Source organism: Halyomorpha halys, unplaced genomic scaffold, assembly GCF_000696795.3.
Source record: "Halyomorpha halys isolate HHAL.00 unplaced genomic scaffold, Hhal_1.1 Scaffold1050.1, whole genome shotgun sequence".
NCBI lineage: Eukaryota > Metazoa > Arthropoda > Insecta > Hemiptera > Pentatomidae > Halyomorpha > Halyomorpha halys.
Window position 1 is genome coordinate 51,920 of NW_027104662.1, and position 16,044 is coordinate 67,963.

Sequence of the window (16,044 nt, forward strand, 5' to 3'; positions counted from 1 at the left end):
TCATTTGGTATATTTTGTTTCTTAATTACTTACACAGTATCACCTGAAGAAGCCCTGCAACGTGGGGCAAAATGTTGGCTCATTAAATTAGTATATTTCTACTATTTGAGTTTTTCTTGACCGCACCCGGACCATATTCCTTTCATAATATATATTAATTTTAGTTTTATTTGATCTCAAAGTAGAAATTCAAAAAACAAAAAGTTACCTGGCAATCATGATCTGCACAAACATTTCCAATAGATAAAAGCCCAGATGAACCAGAAGCACCACAAAACCTGCAAACTCCTGCAGCAAGTCCTGAATTCTGAGTTCTTGTACCCTCTCTAAATTCCACAAGAGCTTTTAAAGTACTAGAATCTGCCAAAAGCAGAGCCCAAAACAACTTTGTGCGTCCACAACCTTCATGTAGATCTACTTTTATGGCCTCTTCTTCTTCTTTGCACACCTAACATTTGAAGAAATAATAATATTTCATAAATATTCAATTCAATATTATAATATAATATAGACAGATGTATAGAAATTTAACCTGTCTTTGATGCATTCTAGTTCTTTTATGTAGATGAAGGTATCTGTCACATTCTGCACACAAACTTCCACAAACACTGCACTGAATGATAGCATTTGTTTCCCCATCATCGTGATTGTTGCATGTTGGCTGAAAAATGAACTAGTTTACTAAAAGGATGTTGATTATTCACCACTCCTATATTAAACTCCACTCCAAAGATTGTTGACAATGTTCTGCATCAACAAAAACATATAAGTTAATTATTAATGTCAGATGAAAGATGAAGATACAATAGCTTTGAAAAAGAAGTTGAAAGACAAAAAGAAGAAGAAGAGAATGAAAACAAGAGTAGGTCAAATTTTTAAAGATAATATTCCAATTTAGAAAACACATTCCTTCAAAAAGAATACATAAATATGATAATAGTACCAAATTTGTTGATATCCTTAGTAGTAATATTTCAATTTAATAAGCAATACCCTAGGAGGTGGTGGCTTTCCATCTGAAGCATTTCTCCACTGGCCAGAAGAAAGCCTCTCAACATGATCCCTGTCCAAGACACATAATGAAGCTAGAGCAAGCCAAAGGGTTGGAGAATGGAGGCAATCATGTGTTCCCCGCTGGGATTCATTCAGGCGTGTAACATTCAAGATATTTTCAGCGATTGCACCCTTAGTAACTCTTGCCCAATCTTCAGATAGTTTTCCCTATAAATAAATAATGATTGGCTACAAATGGAATAGACTGGTACTATTTATGTGCTTTTTAAAATTAAATAAAATTCAAATTAATGTAATATCTAATGGAAAATGCCAACTCGGGTGTAATTTATGGAGAAAGGATGAAAAGCACCCTCTATTTTAAAAATTAACATGAAAACTACAGCTAATTTAAAGAACCTTATATGCAACTAAGATATAAACTATAGCATAAAGGGTTTCATAAAATTTTCAGCACATCCTTTTCCCTATTAATATCATTTATTTAACTTGAATTTATTATTGATATAACAGTTTGATATGGTTTAATAAATTCTAGAGATAAGAGAGTAAAAAGCACTAATCGTTTATTAAAACGTCATAACTAGAAAATCTTTTTTGTTTTTTAGTTAATACCTCAAGTAAATAGCAATGATGTGAACTTTTAACCAGTCGATATTCAATTATGAGCTTTCAAGGCCAATCTCGTCATTGGTAACTTAGTTTTTACTTTCACAGAAATTAATAAAATAAATAAAATTTCAAATAAATCTCCAACAAAAACATGAATTTTAAATTATAACATTGTTTCATTGAATAGCTGTAATATATTTATACATTTTCATGTTGATTAGTAAAGATATAGATTATTTCTAAATTAAAATCATTGTTCTTTTCAACTTATAACAATAAAGTCAATACAAATTTGAATTACCGATGCCATATCTCTGATGAGAGCAATAATTTCTTCAGCTAGTTTTCGAGAAATACATCCTCTGAGCCACCAACGAGAACCAACGTTGTCTCGTGGATGAATACAAGTAGCAAGAGATATAGAAGATACACCTTTAGATTCCTTTCCTTTTGTTTTTACTTGTACTGTCAGAGCCTTAGCAATGCAACTTAAAAATACATCCAGTATTCCCATCCTAAAAGAATGCAATCAAATCTATGACTTTGAAATTGATAAATAAATATCATTAACAAATACCAATTTGTATTAATATAACCTGTGAAAATCAAATGTAGCACTATCCTGTGATCTACTCGCAGCAGCTGCAATGCTGAAGTCAGCAGGTGGTAACTGCTTGACACCTACTATGTGAGCGAGAGTTGAAGGTGTCACTTCAGCTAACATTCTTCTCAAGAGGGCAGTAACCTGGGAGAAAACCTTACAAGTTATTGAGGTGAACTGTGTTAGAAGTATATTAACCAAGTATAGAAGACTCGAAATAGTCATTCAAGTAGAAGGAGATTATATCCATTCATGAAACTTTATTTTCTAGTTAAAAAATATTCATCTGTTTTTAATTATTAATTTATTTCAAATTTATATCGTTATTAACAAAAACAGGATGTAATGAAATTAAACAGGTTATTCTCTTGTGACTTGTCAAACTTGACTTTGTGCTTGTTTTTACATAACTCAAATTATTATTATCAAATTATCAATTCTTGTGTGTATTATTAGTAAGCCAAGTAATCAATAATAGATAGTGAAAGATCATAATATTCATATTTATAAATAATTTTAAATTTTGAAATTAATAATTCTCAAGAATGTTATTGTCCACATTCCTATACACCAAAACATTCATTGGCACATCTTCATGAAAAAACAAAAAACTTAGCTCAAATCGATTATGGTTTTTACAAAGCATAAATGTTATTTTAAAAAAAAGAAAGTTAAAATTTTTTAGCATTTTCAATGGTTGTGAGATCATCAAGAACTTATGTTTCCACAGTATGGTAAAAATTGGCACTCCAGTATGTTACTACTATAATTTCGGGAAATAATTGTTTTTTAAGGTGTCAATCCTGGTCTCCTTTGACCTTGGGTGGTGAAATGATTCATAATACATAAGTTTTATTGTTAAATTCAAAGCGTTTAAGTAAGCCTGAATTTATAACCTAAATTATGGTGAGTATTTTTATTCAATATCAAGCATGTTGAATATAAATCTGAATTATGATAGCTATTTAATTACCAAAATAACAAATTTGTTTTTTATGACTTACCTGCCTCTGAACTCTAGCTGAACCTGTGTGTAACAGGGAAAGAAGATCTGACATCAAGGCGTGCTGGTGGGCCAGGTAAGATCTCCCAACTGCAGAACCACTAAGGGCGAGTACCATCGACAACATTTCAAAACAATAAGTATCGGGAGCTTCAGGGCCACTCAATGCAGAACACAATCTACTTTCCCATTCTTCTCTCATCACAGCAGCTTCTTTTCTAATCGCTTGAACAATATGCACACAAACCTAGAAACAGAAAGAGCATAGTGAATTAAACCAAGATTAAAATAAACCATTTTAACTATTGATAAACATATACAATAGCTTAGGTAAGAATAGGATTTTGAAGCAGATTTTTCTTAAATTTTAAAACAGTAAATTTCCAACCTTGTAAATTTATTAAAAATTGAATATTTTGTCTAATATATAACCTAAAATTTTGTCAAAGAGATAAATTAATTTTTAATATTTTTTTAAAAATTATAATCATTTAGACTTAAAATAAGTATTGACAATTTAAAGTACCTGTTTTTGCAAATGTGTCAACTTGCTCCGGCTAAAGAGAATACCGACCATATGCTCCTTAAGATCATTACTTTCTTCAATCACTTCACCTTCTAAGAAATTTTCAGCTTCTTCTTTTTCACCAGTAATGAGTTTTCCAAAAACCTATAAGTGTATAAATATGAAGGTGAACCTTAATACATAATTAGAGATTTAGATTATTAAATGGGAACTCACCTGAGAGGTAATAAGCCTAAATACTCTCAATGTTTCAGCTTCAGTATTTCTTTGCTGGATTGCTGAAGCTGAATATTGTCTCTTGAGTTTGATTGATTCACCATCCAACCGACCCAGTACACGCACTTGCCTTATTCTCATTGAATTATCTCCTCCCTTAAGTTCCAATCTGATAACTGAGTGGCTAATCTCTAAAAATATTAATATTCCTTTCTTATTAAGTATTTATAGCAAAATTTTATCTAATTATTAGAAATAAAAAAATTTACTACTAAAAAAAAGTAATTTTAACTGGTTTTACCAAGAACAAATTTTAGTTTTCAATTAATCTTTAATTGATTTTAATTCTAAAATACTCTTTCAATAAAATAGATGAACTAATTTTATCATCATAAGGGAATCACCTGTCATCTCTAACATACATAGCAAATTAGTATTCTTGGTTATCTCTCTTTTCTGGCTCAGCGCATTTCTTATTTCAGTGGGACCTCTTCCAGAAAGCTCATCTGCTCAGAGCATTGAAATTTGCCAATTATGACGACTAAAGCTTGAAACCTTGTTTTTTCTTCTTCACTTCTTTTTTTTCCTTTTTAAATGCTTCAGTCATTCACAAAGACAATATTATGAATCCTTTTCAAAGTTGTAATAATAATAATGAAGGTCTAACAAACCCGAAGTTCGATGGCGATACCACCAATCACTTTCTATATACATACTTTCAGTGATGCCCCTCCAAACCCAATTCTAGTAAATCAGTTTTGATGGAATTCTTCCATCTACATTTTGGTCTACCCCTTGGACATTTACCCGTTGGTTCAGTGTTTATTAAAATTTTAGGGATCCGCTTGTTACTTAGCCCTACAACCTTACACACCCATCTTATACGCTGCAATACTATAACTTGAATTATATTTACCAGGTGTAGTCTGCGCTAGCATTCCCTCCGCAATGTTTTTAATTTCTACTTACTTTCTTAGTTTATTTTTTTAAACAAATGAGTTAATACCTATTTTATTCAGACAGCAGAAGTTAAAGTTTACATAAGTTTGTTATATTAGTGGCCCATGAAACCTTTCAGTGATATATCAACTCCTTTAGTCTTTGAAACTGAGCCCCATCAGTTAGCTATCATCCACAAAAAATGAATATTAATTTTTCATGAAAAGAAGACATAAAACTATTAAGGATGTGAAATAATAATCAACTTAGTTGATTGATATTTGATTTTATTACAGTTTCATAAATATTTCACCATTGATATATAATACTCATTGCTAAGCACCTTATTTAACATAAAAGTTTAGAGTAAACAAGTCTAAATTATAAAAAAAATCTTCAGCTAAATAACAGTAAATAATAATATCACTATAATATGAATTCTAGAAGTAGATGAGCTTATTATTTTAAATAAAAATAATCTACATTACCTAAAATAGAACAACTGATCCATCCAGTTGCTCTACTTTCTACTTCTACTGTTCGCAATTTGAAAAGTTCATCAGAATTCGGACCAGACTGGAATGTAACACTTGAAACTTTGTTCTGAAAACAATTAAAAATGACTAAGTTTTACAAATAATGAGCACTATAGTTTTAATAAAATTTAAATTCAATAGGATTACCCCAAGATCACGACAGTTGTCAATATGGATATAAACAATAGTGGGAACCGATCCTGGAGGACAGGTAATTGTTAAGCTCTTTGTTTTGTTTCTATCTTCATCTCCTGATTCCCAGAAAGTTTCTGTAGAATTGTCAGTAAGACTTCCTACCATGGCTTGTCTAGATGAAGCTTTTATTTCAATCATGTTAGTCAAATCACTTAAGGCTTCTACATAGCTTGCCGTCTGTAAAAATAAAAAGGAAAAATTTTTAATACGAAAGTCCATTAAATATTAGAATTAAATTCATTACGAAATTGTTCTTATTGTCAACCTGTTTTATCACCTCTCACTATTAGTAACAGTATATTGAACAAATAAAAAATACATATGTATGATTAAACTTGGCTGAAAAAATAATATTTGAATGATAAAACAGAATGATTTTATTGTATTTTTTTTTAAATGTTAGTAATAATATTTTAATAACACATAATTAAAAATACCTGTGAAAACGATGAAAGATGGCTTTCTAGCATACTTATATTTTCATCTTGCTCCTCCTCTGAGCGAGACAGTATTTTGCTTATATTACTAAAAACATGACTCCTATAAAAAACAAAACAAAAAAATAAAAAACAAGTTAGAGTTTAGAATTAAATAAGATTTTAAAACTTAGACATATCATGAAAACAGAACCTGTGCAGAAAACTGTGATCAGATTGTGTAAAATTTATGCCCCAGCATCGTACAGCCATTTGCTGAAGAGCAGATCCCATTGGCAATAGAAGCATAAGATCAGCTATAGACTGGAGAAGAGAGTGGAACGTAGAAGGCAATGGATGTATTGCTTCACCGGCCAGACCCATATCATTTAATGGGTGTTCACAAACACCACGTAAATCCTGCACAAAATATCACAAATGATACCTTTAATCTTTATAAAATCAGGAAAATTATGGACATGTATCATCAAGAATATTGATAAATTTAAAATAACTAGTGATGAAATGAGCCTTAACCCTATTAAACAGCTTCAACTTTGAAAACATGGAAATGAAATTACAAAAAACATTTAAATTTTAATAAATATATATATAAATAGGTACTTCATTCAGAAATGCTCCTTCCCTTGATGCCAGTGTATCAAATTGATTACTCTGTGCAATAGTTGCAGCTTGATAACCAAAACATATGATTTTTTATACACTGAATGTCGAAATTACTCAACTGTTTTTGATGATAAATCAGTAAAAAAGCAGGAAAAAAGTTGTGGTGAAAAAAAAACATTACTCCCCAAAAAAACGTTTGATAGTAAATTATACATTTTACTACAACTAGAAAGTAATTAAATTACCTAAAAAGTAATAAAAAAAAATCTAAATGGGATCAGTAATAGCATATTGGACTTTGGGTCCATGTTTATTTTTAATTAATTCTGTGTAGGCTCCCATAGAAACCCGTTAACTTTTTATTAGATTTTGATAATTCAAAAACTATAAACCTCCTGTGATATTTCAGATTCTCATTAGAAACATAATTAAATTGTGTACAAAGCTAACAAAAAAAATTGTTGATTGGAACTATATTAATTAAGCCATAGCAAACAAGTTTTTTATTCAACTTTGCACCTTAAGTGTTAAGGAAAGTCAGATCTGTTTTTCAGGCTTGGCATAATGATTCTGAAACACTTATTGTTTGTTATTGACTGATTTAATAGAAAATAAACTATAGTACAATAGTTTTCAGCATTTTCTTTTAAAATGATCATCCATTTTTAATATAAGATCGACAATTTTATCTGTATTTTTAATAAAAAAATAAATGAAAATTATTTACATGATCTTCACGTTTAATTTCATGTTCTTCCTTAAGCTGCTCAGGATCCAACTCCGGTGGATTTGGAGGTGGGGTCAAAGCGAATACAAACCACCACAACAAATCATGAAGGCAAGCTGCTTGAGTAACTGTATGCAACAACCAATCCAATGCCTGAAATGAAAAAAAAAATTAAAAACTAGAACTTCATTTGTGAGAAGTTATATATATTTCTAAAATTTATTATTAAATAGGAAATTTATGTTCATAACAAAAGAGAACAAAATTAAAGAAATCTATTAAATTTCGAGAATGCATCTAATTTATCTTTTCAAATTATTTATATAAAAAAAAACTTTTTAAAAATTATTGTATACATTTATTGAATCAAACAGAAGAAAAAAATCAGCTCACATCATTGTATAAAAAAAAATTAAATAAGCTACGTGACAAATGTAGAACTATCAAAGGAATCTTTCTAATACCAAGAATTGTTTTTGGCTATTTGTAGTGAGTGAATGACAAATTTTAGATAGGAAGGTAAAAGTCAGAAATTGTCCAAAATAAATTATCTTTTTTCCCCTGAAATAAATCTTAAAAATCTTACTTAAATTATATATCCATATGTACGCATATATTTATACACAGGATGAAGTTGACAAAACTATGGATTGTGGTTCTACATCTCAAGTGCAATAAAAGAAAGTTCTATTGACCTCTGTCCAGTTCTCAACCATAAGGGCAGAATCTCAGTTTTGTATTTTTTTTTTCTGAATAACATGACTTTTATTCACAAAAATAACTATATTTCTTGAGCTATTGGTTGTGCAGCAAAATTGAAATAACTGTTGGGAAGCTCATTAAATTTACTCATAATAATTGACATTAAAAAAAAAAATAATGTAAAAATAATAAATTTTATTATTCTTATGAAAATGAATTTTCTAGCCTGAGTTTTGCAAATTTCAAAAAAATTGGTTTTAATAAGCTTTCCAATTGTTTTTTAAACTTTTTTATTACCTTCAATTGGTAATGAAACATAAAGAAGTATAAGTGTGCCTGCATGTTAGAGAAAACTCACTAAAAAATATTTAAGATAATTCTGAAATTATGACTTTTGATGGTACATGCCAATGTAAACATTGAAACTTCTTAAGAAGGGTATAAGATAGGACTGAAAATAATACTAGATCAAAGGAGAAATACTTATCTGAAGCCAGGAGTTAGGCATATGGTTAAATAAACCCAAGTTTGATCTGTCAGGTACCATTTTCAATAAAATACGAGGGTGGTTTGAAAAGTTGTCGGATTCACTGCTAGATGTCAGTGCTAGAGCAAGGAGGTTCTCGCGCAATAATCACACATCCTTTGTGAGTGAACACGTGGCGTGAGTGATAGTGACGACTCTTTGTTGTTATTTTATGCGTAGTGATTTGTGACAATGAGAAAAAGTGAGATTCGAGCAGTGATTAAGTACTTTGTAAAGAAAGGTATGAAAGCAAAGGAAATTCATGCCGACTTTCAGAACACACTGGGGGGGCTCTGCTCTTTAATATTCAACTGTTGCCAAGTGGACCAACTTTTAAATTTAAATTTGGTCGGGAAAATTTAAAAGATGATCCGCGTAGTGGACGGCCAAAAAGTGCTAAGGCCCCAGAATTTATCGCAAAAGTGCATAAAAAAGTCATGGAGGATTGTCGACTGAAAGTGCGTGAGATTGCTGAAGCTGTAGGGATGTCATCTGAACGGGTATATCACAATTTAACCGAAGAATTGAGAATGAAAAAATTATCCGCAAGATGGGTGCCGGGACTTGGATCATAAACACACAAGATTGAAAATGTGTGAACAAAATCTGGCCTGTTTTCAGCGCAACCAACAAGATTTTTTGCGCCGGTTTGTTACTACAGATGAAACTTGGGTCCACTACTATACCCCAGAGACAAAACAGCAGTCAAAGCAGTGGAAACATGCTGAGTCACCACCACCAAAGAAAGCAAAGGCAGTACATTTGGCCAGAAAGGTCATGGCCTCAGTTTTCTGGGATGCAAAAGGCATTCTGCTGATAGATTATCTTCCTATTGGGCAAACAATTACGGGGCAATAATATGCAGACCTCCTAGACCAACTAAGCAAGGAAACCAAGGAAAAGATATGCAAAAAAAGGCCTGGTGTGGCAGGGAAAAAGTCATCTTTCATCAGGACAATGCCCGCCAAGTGCTATTGCCATGGCTAAACTTCATGAACTGAGGTACGAACTGTTGCCACATACACCTGATTTGGCACCATCAGACTTTCATCTCTTCCTCAAGCTGAAAATTTTCCTAGGTGGACGAAGATTTCCTAAAATGGAAGAACTGACAGCTGAATTGGAGAGAGATATTTTGCAGGCCCATTTTCGAGATGGGATCAAGGATGGATGGAACATCGCTGGACCAAATGCATTAGTCTACAGGGAGACTATGTTGAAAAATAAAAGCAGTTCCAACAAGGTAAGACACTTCTTTTTAGTACATTCCGAGAACTTTTCAAACCACCCTCGTAATAAAGATACTTGTATATTCTGATGATAGGGCCATATAAAAAAAATATATATATATATATTAAAACAATAAAAGAAGTTTGTGAAATGTTGGCTATAAAAGTATAAATAATGGGTCTTTCCACAAATGAAGAAAAATGAACATATTGCTGCTAATGAAGAAAAGACTACCAAATCCATGACTAAAGTAGAAAGTGGGAAAAAGCTTCCTCAGGAGTAAGCTGCTAAGTTGCACAAGCATATATTTGTATAAATCCTATCCTATGCCTATAATAAAAATTTCAGCTGGAAAAATTAGAAGGTTTTTGAGAGAAAATTATTGAGACATAAGTATTATGGGCCCATTAAGAAACAAAGGTGCAAACAGTCTGAGGAGAAACAAAAAGACCTATAACATATAAAATGAACTGAGAGCTTCCTATTCTGAGCAAGTTCAATGCAATGAATGGCTATGGCATGTAATTAAGATGGACGATAGACGAGCAGCAAAAACACTGTACCAGGGAATCTTAGATAGAATCAGACCTTGTGACATACATAGGAAGACAATGTATTTTTCTTTTCTTTCGGATAATAAAATAGTCTATAAATAGACTCTTTTTTACCTGCATTCCATATATTCTGCATGTAGCTTTTCTAAGGGCTTGTTTCATAGCCATATGCAAACTTGGTAGATTGTGTTGCTGGAGAAGAAAGAGCATTACAGGACGAGATAGAAGATCAACTGTACTTCGATCTACATCAGAACTAACTATAGCAGAATGGCTCATGCTTGGAACCAATTTTTGAAGAGCAGCTGATGGATAGCATAACAGGGAAGACCCAGTCTCTAAAATTTGAAAAAAAAAAAATTTGTAAAAAGTTTACAACAGTATTTCAAAATAATGTATTATTAAAGTGTGTACATAAAGTTGAATCAATTAAAACTAATTAATCAAACATTCACCTGTCATAATCACCCTAGCTTCAGTTTCTTTTTTATTCCAAGGGGCTCCATTGGTTCCCATAGAAACTGAACGATGAAAAAGCCTGCCTTTTCCATTTTCACTGTCACTATCACTAGCTGGGCCTTCGGAAACTGGCTGTTCATGAAAAAATAAATGAAAAACATTGTATTAAAAATAGTTTAAAATGAACTATGAAATAAAACTGTAAAATTAAATAGCATTACCCTCGATGCTGAGGTGCTGTCAGAATCTTTTCTCCTCAGAACTACCTGTAATGAGAAAAATCTCAAAACTTTCTTATAAAGACGATAACTTATTAATAGTAATTTATGATGTGTACCTCATCCTGTGGGAAATGTATATCTTCTCTAAGTGAAGATGGATTAACACCAAGAGAAAAGAGGCACTGAAATGGTCCTGGAGGAGGAAAACAGGAATTCATATCGGGAGGAGTTTCCTTTTGAGAGCCGATTCTTTTAGGAGATCCACTTGACAACTCCAACAGAAACATGGCATTGTTTTTCATAATTAAATGTGTTTCCATTGTAATGGGAGCTACAAAAGATATAAACCATCATGACTGTATAATTTAACTAATTCTGTGATAGATAATTTAAATAAAATAGCAGTAAAAATATAAAAGCTAACTTCATAATGTTAAGAATATAATATTACAATGTTATGATAGTACAAATAATATAATAATTTAAGGAAAGTTATGCAGAAAATAATTTATCTTCAACAAGTACAGAAGAATAGAACGGTACTTATTTCCCACCACTTAATAGAGCATATAAAAATAGCAATAAATAAATTATTAATAAATAAATTATTAATAATATTAACATTAGTATAGTAATAAAGTATCATAACAATATTTTTTAGGAAACTGGGAGGTTTGATTGGTTTGTGTGAATAAAATTAAATAGTGTTGGCTACACATGAAGAACTCCACATCAAAATGTTTTTTGTCCATTTCAGATAAAAGTAATTTTCATCCATACAAAAACTTTTTTCTAGTTTCAATTTGCAATGAATAACAAACTTCAAAGCTCTATATTTTGATTACAAAAAACTATATGATCCAAAACATTTGAAATGTAGATATCTTATAAAATAAAGTTCACAATTTTGGTGTAAAATGTAATTTGCCAGAAAATGATAAAAATGAATTTTGACCTGGAGTGCCTTATAACTTTCCTTGATGGAACGTAACTACAAGATCAGAGCTCAACACCATCTTGATACTAAAAAATTCACTTCTGCACTTATTAAAATTCTAGTGATTAAATTTTGTAAAGGTTCATTTTTCTTTTTTAAATTTTTTGATGATTATTGTTATTATTTTTTTTTAATCATTATTTCTTGTATAAGTATTTTGACACTATTTTCTTCCTTTTATTTTCTTCCAAAATTTAATAAATAAATCATAAATTTTGTATCATAGATAGACTAATCGTAGATTTTATGAATAAATCATAAATTATGAAATAAAGCTTATTTTGAAATTTATGCTCATTAGAAATAATTGAGCTGAAAGATTTATTTCAGGGAGAAATAAAATCCTTTCTAGTCCTCTTAATACATGATATGTTTCAGCCTCTTCACTACTCAGAAGATGGTCATACTCATTTAATGGAATATTAATTTATTGACAGTAAACTCATCAGAATATTTTTAAAGTAATGACAATCATCATTGAATAGATTAGTAAAAATAGGCTGTATGTTGATGAAATAGAGGAAAATTAGATTTGAGTATTGCCAAAAAGAGTACAAAATGTTAATAATAAAGTATTAAGTAATGTTAATAATAAAGCATTAAGTAAAGGATAAGGAATGTGAAAAGGGTTTTATTTCTTCCTAAAATAGAACATCTGACTTACTGGAGAAGACATTTCAAAAAATCTTTTTATTAAATATATGATGAAAATAAAATCAGCATATACATATTGGAAACAAAAAAATTTGGTTATTTTTCAAAGCAGAAAATTAACACGGAGGTATGAGAGCAATTGGTGAGGGCAACAAAAATTGAGATTTCTGAATCTGAAATCTGCCCTAAATAAAACTTCAAAATTATTAACAGAAAATTTGATAAATCATATAAAGTAAGACTGACGTGCAAGTGCAGAAGCAGGGGATGGTATCTTTGCTTGTGCAGCACCTGTCGCTGCCTTTTTCCTACTAGGTTTCTTAGCGGGGAGTGCAGATTGCTTCTTTGCTCTCAAGTATTTATCCCTGCAAGAATCACAAACAAGATACCAAGAACTGCCGCCAACTCCTCCATCTCCACAATTTCCAGCCCACCCAACACAAAAATTTCCACCAGAGTTGTAACCTTTACCTCCTGCATGGCCACCACAACCTTAGTTTAAAAATAAATTTATGTTAGGATACTACTTAGTGGAATTTAACCGAATTAAATCAATGTTAACAGTCATAGGCACACCTGCATGAGCTTGCCTCATATGGTAAGTAACAGGATGAGGAAAAACACCCCCACACAGTTCACAGGATCCCATTCTCTCACTAGGGCGGCTGCTTCCTTTCCAATCCTTCTTCTTTCGAATTAGTCTCTTGCCATCTCCATTTTTACAGCTTGAAGTTGGTGCACAAGGACTTGGTAGAATATTATTCACAGTAAAGGCCTAAAAAAAAAGTTTATAAATTGAAGAAACAGTATTGTAATTTTAAAAGGCTGGTAATAAATAATATTAGGCTACAGCATGTCATACGATGGCCAATTTCTAATCTGTAAAAATAACAGATAAAATATCCAATATAGGCCGGCACAAAACTTTTAAAGTGATGCCAAAAAGTGATATACAATATGTGTTATATATGAAGAACCAAAGATTATTAAGAGATAAGGAATTACAGGACGTGGAAAAACATTAAATCTTTTTTTTTACTCAAAACTATTAAATTTGTGCAAACAACACCTATGAAGTTGACCTTTGTAATCCATTTATCTTCTCTTTTCTGAAAATAATTTTTTATCTTATCCTCCCACATGATCCTAGGCCTTTTTTATCTTTTTCCACTCATCATGTTTGTAAACAAAACAGACTAATAGTTTATTTCTTTATTACTCTTTCAAAAACCTTGTCATATAGCAAATATAAGTTCTTGGGTGCTCCAATTTTCCTGAAAGTCAAACTCTTCATTTTTTAGCATTTTTTCTCCCTGAGCCCCCCTTCATTTTTCCTTATTCTCTTTTCTTATATCTCAGATAAATCTTATAAATAATAACTAATTGGAATATACCTTGTTTATTGTTACAGTACCAGTTGTCTCCTTTGTAACAGACACTTATTATATTACATCACGTTAAATAGTATCACTTCATCAAAATGATCGTATTTCATGAAATTTGACATTGCAGGTGTGTTATTTTATTTGAATTATAAATGTTACAGGGTGCCCATGTGTTTACAACATGCATTCAAAATTTTCAATGAGACAAATTACATTGAAACATGCCTAGGCCTCACACCAGATTACAAACTCACAGTAAAATACATATTTGTGTTTGTACAAAGTTTTATATTTATCTAATATTTTGTCATATTTCATTTAGCAATAAATGGTTTTAATAAAAACACAAAATTACAAAAAACCAAATAATTTATTTTCTTAACTTAATCAAATATTTTTATAAAATAAATTTCATGAGATTCTTGTACTTGTTTCAATAAACATAATTTTTTGAAATATGGTTCAAAAGATGCAAGGTATACCCTTAAGTCTACAATTTTACTGTATAATATTATTAATTAAAATAATTTTTTATAATTTAATTATAGGAAAAACGTTTCTATGATATTTTTATAATTTAATGGGGATTTTTTTTTTTTAAGTCTGCCATAGTTGACTTGTTGATTTTTGTTTCACCAGTGGTATGTAAATAGCATGTTGTTGGGTAATGCTGGAATAGACAATCACAGCTAATTCTTCTTCTTTCATCAACTCCTGTGTGCTGTCAAGCATGGCAAATTGCAGCCTCAGTCAATCTAGCCCTCTAGTCCCTGTCTCTGGCTAGTCTTCTCATCTCCGGGATGATGCATCCTCTTGCTGACCCTAGTTTTGTGAATGTAATCAGAGTACATGCACCTGGGTCTACCACGAGGCCGTCTTCCTTCCGGCTTTCCTAGCTTTCAAATATCACCTGGCTTTTCGGGTATCGTCCATTCTAAAGACGTGTCTATATTATTTTAGTTGCCGCTTTTGCATTGTATTGCTCACTAATTTCACAGTTCCTCCCAAATTCTTTCATTTCTTTATTCCCTCCTGATCTTACCAACTATTCTTTGGAGGAATCTCATTTCTGGTGATGTTATCCTACTTGGGTGCTTATCGAGAGTTGTCCAGCCATAATTCTCAATCTGGAATTTTCTTTTGCTTCCTCACAAGCAACCACCAGTTTCCTTTGAGTCAGATACATTATAAAATTTTAGAAGTTATTTTGCCTATATCCATGAATCTCCACAGCTTTGCTCAGTAGTACTTCTTTCTGTTTATCTTAATCAATAAAGTGATCTTCCAAGAGACTTTCCTCTTTATCCTTCTTTCTTAAGATAACTTGTTTATTTTCTTCCGGTAATTCATGGAAATATTCTTTCCATGACTTGATCATTCTTTAAAATATTTATTCAACTCTGATTTCAAATCTAGCCAATATTGAATTTCAAACAGAGTGGCATGCCTTTTTTCTATTAGTATCCCAATAATTCATTTTCTAGTAAAATTGCAGTTGGAATTTAGAAAAACTTATGCCTTTAGTTTTAAAAAAACAACAACCAATGCCAATGACTAAAAAGCGCCATTGATTTATGTACAGTCCAGTAAATATAATAATAAGACAAAATGGAAAACTATAATTACTGGAAGAGTATTATACAAGAATGTAAAATATCATTTATGATGAATCCCATTATATAAATATCAAGGAGAACATTTCAAAATTATTGGAAGATTATTGATTGACCGTGTGTAAAGATGAAAGGAATATGGTCCGGGTGCGGTCAAAAAAACTCAAATAGTAGAAATATACTATTTTAATGAGCCATATTTTTTTACGTTTCGCCCCACGTTGCAGGGCTTCTTCAGGGCTAAAAAAAGATACAAACACATAGTTACATAAGGAAAACAAAAACATAAGT

At 31.1% G+C, this 16,044-nt stretch overlaps 1 protein-coding gene across 3 annotated transcripts in view; it reads right to left on the reverse strand.

Annotated features, from left to right (window-relative positions):
* The window catches only part of hiw (highwire), a 337,598-nt gene that overhangs the window by 17,431 nt on the left and 304,123 nt on the right, over positions 1 to 16,044 (reverse strand). For 2 of the 3 annotated variants that reach the window (XM_014432362.3, XM_014432360.3), the window contains 19 exons: positions 13,332 to 13,530; positions 13,002 to 13,247; positions 11,221 to 11,435; positions 11,105 to 11,149; positions 10,880 to 11,015; positions 10,539 to 10,762; positions 7,413 to 7,565; positions 6,273 to 6,478; positions 6,080 to 6,182; positions 5,595 to 5,819; positions 5,400 to 5,514; positions 3,973 to 4,163; positions 3,757 to 3,900; positions 3,232 to 3,477; positions 2,223 to 2,371; positions 1,928 to 2,141; positions 994 to 1,221; positions 533 to 661; positions 209 to 448 (listed from right to left, as the gene is read on the reverse strand). In XM_014432362.3, the coding sequence (XP_014287848.1) occupies positions 209 to 448; positions 533 to 661; positions 994 to 1,221; positions 1,928 to 2,141; positions 2,223 to 2,371; positions 3,232 to 3,477; positions 3,757 to 3,900; positions 3,973 to 4,163; positions 5,400 to 5,514; positions 5,595 to 5,819; positions 6,080 to 6,182; positions 6,273 to 6,478; positions 7,413 to 7,565; positions 10,539 to 10,762; positions 10,880 to 11,015; positions 11,105 to 11,149; positions 11,221 to 11,435; positions 13,002 to 13,247; positions 13,332 to 13,530 (3,408 nt within the window). The remainder of the gene's footprint in view (positions 1 to 208; positions 449 to 532; positions 662 to 993; positions 1,222 to 1,927; positions 2,142 to 2,222; positions 2,372 to 3,231; positions 3,478 to 3,756; positions 3,901 to 3,972; positions 4,164 to 5,399; positions 5,515 to 5,594; positions 5,820 to 6,079; positions 6,183 to 6,272; positions 6,479 to 7,412; positions 7,566 to 10,538; positions 10,763 to 10,879; positions 11,016 to 11,104; positions 11,150 to 11,220; positions 11,436 to 13,001; positions 13,248 to 13,331; positions 13,531 to 16,044) is intronic. The other variant, XM_014432363.3, reaches the window with a different exon arrangement.